This window comes from Lactuca serriola, chromosome 4, assembly GCF_051521515.1.
Source record: "Lactuca serriola cultivar US96UC23 chromosome 4, Lser_US96UC23_V15, whole genome shotgun sequence".
NCBI classification, from domain to species: Eukaryota; Viridiplantae; Streptophyta; class Magnoliopsida; order Asterales; family Asteraceae; genus Lactuca; species Lactuca serriola.
The window spans coordinates 280,847,158-280,852,412 of NC_136411.1; the positions used below are offsets into that span (position 1 = coordinate 280,847,158).

A 5,255-nucleotide genomic window follows, 5' to 3' on the forward strand; every position below is an offset into this window, starting at 1 on the left:
GTGGCATCCAAAAAGTGCGACTAAAACTAAAAATATTATAGTGGCATAACCGAAAGTGTCACTAAAACCCGCAACGGCACAACAAAAAAGTGTCACTAAAGACTTTTAGTAGGAGCGTTTTTAGCGACATTTTATTTTTGTGCCATAAATTACAAAGTGAGTTTTTAGTGACACTTTTTTTGTGTTTAGTGGCATTTTTTTGTGCCACTAATTGTCATTTTATTTGTAGTGTGCGGTGACTTTCTTTCATTTCATCACCAGTTTTCACTCTCTTGTTCAGCTTACAATCCGTTTCTTGTTCCGCAGGAAACATGTTCATGTTTGTGTTGCCACTATCTGATTCAATTGAAACCCATTCCGATACTTCACCGGAATCCAAATCTCGTGGTTCGATTTCTCTCACGTTCACAATCGTTCTGGTTAGACTCGTGTCAACGACTGTAAAGTTGAATAAAAGCGTTCCGAGACTCGGGGCATGAGATTGAAGGTAACAAATCCTCTTCTTCTTCTAATTTTATTTCAATTTCTCCGTTTTGGTCATCAATTTCGAGAATCTGTGGGTGTAAAGAGGCTCTGTTTAAAACATTGGTAACCGAATCCATGTATGTTTCACCATTGATTAATCTTCTTGAGAAGTTCTTGATTCCAGGCATTAAGAAGACCAAATTGTTTAAGATCTACATGTTGTGTCAGCAGTTACGAACAGTGCCCTTGTTGATCCTGAATATGGGTGGCTTCCCTCCTTCTTTACAAGAAATCATCCTTAAGTTTCTTGAATATGCAGTGACTATTGTTAACTGCATACCTGAATAAGAACTGCTAGCACTTTGTTGTTTATTACAGCAATACATATCATATGAACAAGAAATCATTCTTAACTGCCTGTTTTTTTGTGATGGAATCTTTTATTCTTTGGCTAAGGGCTGCTATTTTCTTGAACATACATAATTTACAGTTTAAGATCTTCACCTATAAAGTAACTTTAAGACCATATGAAGACCTATATAGTATAAACTACATCTAACAAAGTGCATAAAAACCTGAATTACGTGATTTTATGAAGAGAGTAGGGGTTTGTTTTATCTTGTTGTATAGTTGCAATTGTTTTTTCTGCTTTTGATTGTAAAAGTGATTGTGAGATGAGTGTATTCAAGTTTGATGGTTTTTATGAGTTTTGTTTTTGAAAGGTGACATGTGGATGTGCAGCTGGTGTGGCTGCTGCTTTTAGAGCTCCAGTTGGCGGTGTATTATTCGCTCTAGAGGAAGTTACATCTTGGTAAACTTTTCTTTTCCCTCTAATTGTTATACATATATACATAAACATTATATATAATAATAATCGGTTTTTTCTTTTTTACTATTGAAGGTGGAGTCAGCTGATGTGGCGTGTTTTCTTCACTTCTGTAGTTGTGGCGGTTGTAGTGCGTACTGCAATGGGATGATGTAAGACTGGGAATTGTGGCCATTTTGGTTCTCTCAAATTTTAGTAGCATGGTTTTTTCTATCATACTTATGTAGCTCCTTTGAAGCTTTTGAAAAGCCTCGACCAATCACCCAACGTACCAATACATTAAAGGTGATTGATATAAAACTTATTTATTTTTTCATTTTCTTTTTATTAGCATGGTTTTTTCTATCATACTTATGTAGCTCCACTTTTTGATGATGATGTATTAGACACGGAGACGAGACTTGGCTGGTGTTTTGTTGAATAGAGGTATCAACTTAATTGGATCCATTAAGCAAGTGGTCAAAAGTAAGGATCATTCATCTTCTTTGTTTGTACAATTAGGTAGTGTTTGCTCATGATGGAAGAGGGAAGGAATGGAAAGTTTCATTCCATTCCATCCCCCCTTCGATTACTGCATACTAAACACTACCTTATTGTTTTGTGATGTTTCACTAATTGGCCCTTGACAACAACAGGTTGGCTTTTGCTCCTCAAGAGAAGGAACGGTCTTTCTACCTGTGATGTTTCACTTATTCTTTTCTTCTAACTTTTGGTTTTGTTTACTTTTACAGGTGCAAAGCGCAATTTCTATCTGTAATGGCCCTTGCTCCTCAAGAGAAGGAACGGTCTTTCTCCAATATAAACAATGGCAAAACTGTTATTGTCTCACTTTCACTTTAGTCAAGGGCTTCCATTGTTGTTCATTATGGTCCTTCTCCACTTCAGGTGAATTCCATTATATTAGCACCTTTCCACTTTCTTTATGAATCAAGGTGCAATGAGATAGAGATTGCTTTCTTAAATGATCAGACTTCAGAAAGTATTCAGATCTACATAGGTATCTCTCATAGTTTGAAAATGTTTTTTTTCTACATGAAAATTCAGTATCTGTTTGTGAATGGTACATAGATCTGTTAATTGCACATTTTTTTTAAAGTTTAATATTATTGTAAGGTTTCATGTTATTTTTGGTGTTACAGGATCTTAATATTGGGATTGCCTTGTGGTTGGCAGCTGGTAGTGATGGGTGTGTGAGTGAAGAAATAAATGGAAATAATAATTTAAAGGTTAAATACAAATCTGATTCAAGGATCCTATTGGTTGGTTCTGGTGCAGATGAGCAGTGTGATGGCTATTGGTGGTGGTAGTTTATGGAACTTCTCATCAAAACAGGGAAGGTTGATCTGTCTGTTAATGTTGGAACCCTAATGTTATCATTCCTGATGAAAATTGAGGTTGAGCAGGCTTTTTATGAAATGGTTTCTGTAGTGAACATATTGCTATAACTTATAAAGATGTTTCTAAAGTAAAGTTTGTTTAAAAAAAATATATCTAATTTTTAAGAGATATGATACGTAATCTTCCTAGTGATTTATTTTAGAATTAAATTAGGAAAAGGTAAATTGGTAAAATAACATATAATTTTTAATATTAGATAAAAAATTAATAATAAATTGATATACTCCTAATTAAAATATCTTTATGTTATATTATAATAAGGAAACACGATTCATTTAATGTGTGTGGGATATCAAACTATGTGAAAAGTAAAAACTGCATAGGCACCGACCCGCTGTGTTTGTCTTTTATTTATTTATTTATTTATTTTCATGAAGTGATGTCTTGTTTGCAGTATACTCCTGGCATTGATATTTGGGGAATTGGATGCATATTTGTTGAGATTCTTACTAGAAGACCATTATATCCTAGACAAAATGTAGTTCATCAGTTGGATCTCATGGCTGATTTGCTTGGCACTCCTTCCTTTGAATCTATTGGAAGGGTTGGGTTCGTTAATCGTTATCTTTTTTTATCATTCAAAATGACGCTTCAAATCAGTTATCTAATCTTTTAAATTCATGTAAATGGTCTTGTTGCAAAAGGTCAGAAAGTCTCTGATCAAGGTTGTATTTTGCAGGATGGAACACCCTGGCCAAGAAATAACACAAGGGATCATCCAAGAGACAACTATGAGGCTTGAACTTTTCCCCACTGGTTGACTTTTAAACTTTGAATTTTTCTTCTTATAATCAAAGATTTGTTTTTAATAGATTGGTTTATGTGAATCTAATGGTTGCATTATTCAAATTTGTAGGTCTTGTTGATGTGCATAGTGTCAAGCAAAGTAGCACGGATGTTGTGAAGGTGGGCAACAAGTTCAACTATTATTTGTTGATGACTTTCAACTCTTTCACATTTGATGTATTACATTTGTCTACTATTGGAATGAGTACTTGTATGGCATTAACTTTTGTGCAATGGATTGTATTTTTTTATATGGTATTTTATTTTCTATTACGAGACATGAAATGCAAATTTAATTTGAAAATTAGTAAATCTATAAATAATTTTTTTAAAAAAAAAAAATTAAAATTACGATATGCAAAAATCTGTGTCATCTACATTTATGACATGGCATTTCTTGACAGCGGCTTTAATGATACGCATTGCGTGTCATAAATGCGCGTCGTAAATGCACGTCGTCTATAAACGATGCACAAAAGTGTGTCGTCTCTCGTTATGACGGGGCCTTCCTTGACCCGCATTTGTGTGTCGTCTGAACGTTTTAAGACACGCAGTGCACGTCGTAAAATGCTGTTTTCTAGTAGTGACCCCCAAACCGGAACAACGGAAACGTTCGGGGGCGGAGGACATTATGTACAGTATCACAACAATTATATAATAGGAATCAAAGAAAACACAACCATTACATTGATAAAGTAAATTATTTACATCTGTTCGATACATGATTTGTATGACACCAAAATGTATAACAAAAGTATAAAAGATGCGACTCCTAAAGCTCCATCTTCTCAAAACTTGCGGGTGTACCTGTCTACCAGTTCCCTGAGAATACAAGTGGTTTTGAAAGTGTATCAACATTTAAGTTGGTGAGTTCATAAGTATGTTTTAGTGATGGAAAATTTGTCTCTGTACTTTGAAAATGCTAGTATGATTCTCCAGAAAATCCAATATTTTATATGGTGTATCTAATGTAGTCTTAGGCCTTAAGACCAAAATATATGTTGTTATTGTACTCTGTAGTAGTGTAGGTAGTCTTATTAGTGAATAAAACCGTATTATGTACGTTATTCCTAAACTGTATTTAGTACCAGTGTACTCTATACTAGGAAAATAGTGTATCATAGTAATGTTCGTCATGAATCCTTTGTATGAAAACCTGGATGTAATGTATAGTAGTGTACTGTTTGTGTGAAAACATTTATATGTATGCCTACATACCACCAGCTATAAATGTATAGTACTTTTATTACTTAAAATAAAACCAATTGTTTGTATCCCTGGAATCCTCCAGCTGAAATGTATAGTAGTGTTATGTAGTTTCATTAATTAAAATAAAACCATTGAAAAAATGTTAATCCCGTAAACAAATGTTTTGGTTTATATTGTTGTGAGTTTCATATAACCATACTTGATATGAACTAGTGACCTCTACGACGTTCTTCAGGCGACGGAATGTTATGACATTTGTCAACCAGGCCTGCCGGCCTAACTGTAGCTAGCAGTTGAGGTGTGGGATTTTCAGTCCCGCATAGATCTATACACAAATCTTACGCTCTCCCTCCAGGAGACTCTAGTTATACTGTATATGATTTAATTCCATACCCTGATAGATACAATTGAAGTAGTGCCTCACAACCTTGTATTAACTAGTTTACGTGTAGTGTTGTAGTGTTCTCTTATACTTGAAACTATATGTATAACCTTGTAGTAATGTACTTTGTAATGTAAAGTAATAATAATTAAATACTCCCTCTGTCCCAAATTGATAGTCCACTTTTGA

The 5,255-nt window shown here is 34.2% G+C and overlaps 1 protein-coding gene across 1 annotated transcript; it reads left to right on the plus strand.

Annotated features, from left to right (window-relative positions):
- Positions 1-276: 276 nt before the first annotated feature.
- LOC145099383 (mitogen-activated protein kinase 10-like) lies at positions 277-3,888 on the plus strand. Its single transcript, XM_079036972.1, has 10 exons — positions 277-487; positions 1,188-1,276; positions 1,367-1,576; positions 1,678-1,756; positions 1,927-2,288; positions 2,431-2,685; positions 3,084-3,238; positions 3,369-3,445; positions 3,546-3,715; positions 3,880-3,888. Exons 6-10 carry the CDS (start codon positions 2,602-2,604, stop codon positions 3,886-3,888), a joined length of 495 nt encoding a protein of 164 aa, XP_078893098.1. The 5' UTR covers positions 277-487; positions 1,188-1,276; positions 1,367-1,576; positions 1,678-1,756; positions 1,927-2,288; positions 2,431-2,601.
- The last annotated feature ends 1,367 nt before the right edge of the window (positions 3,889-5,255 follow it).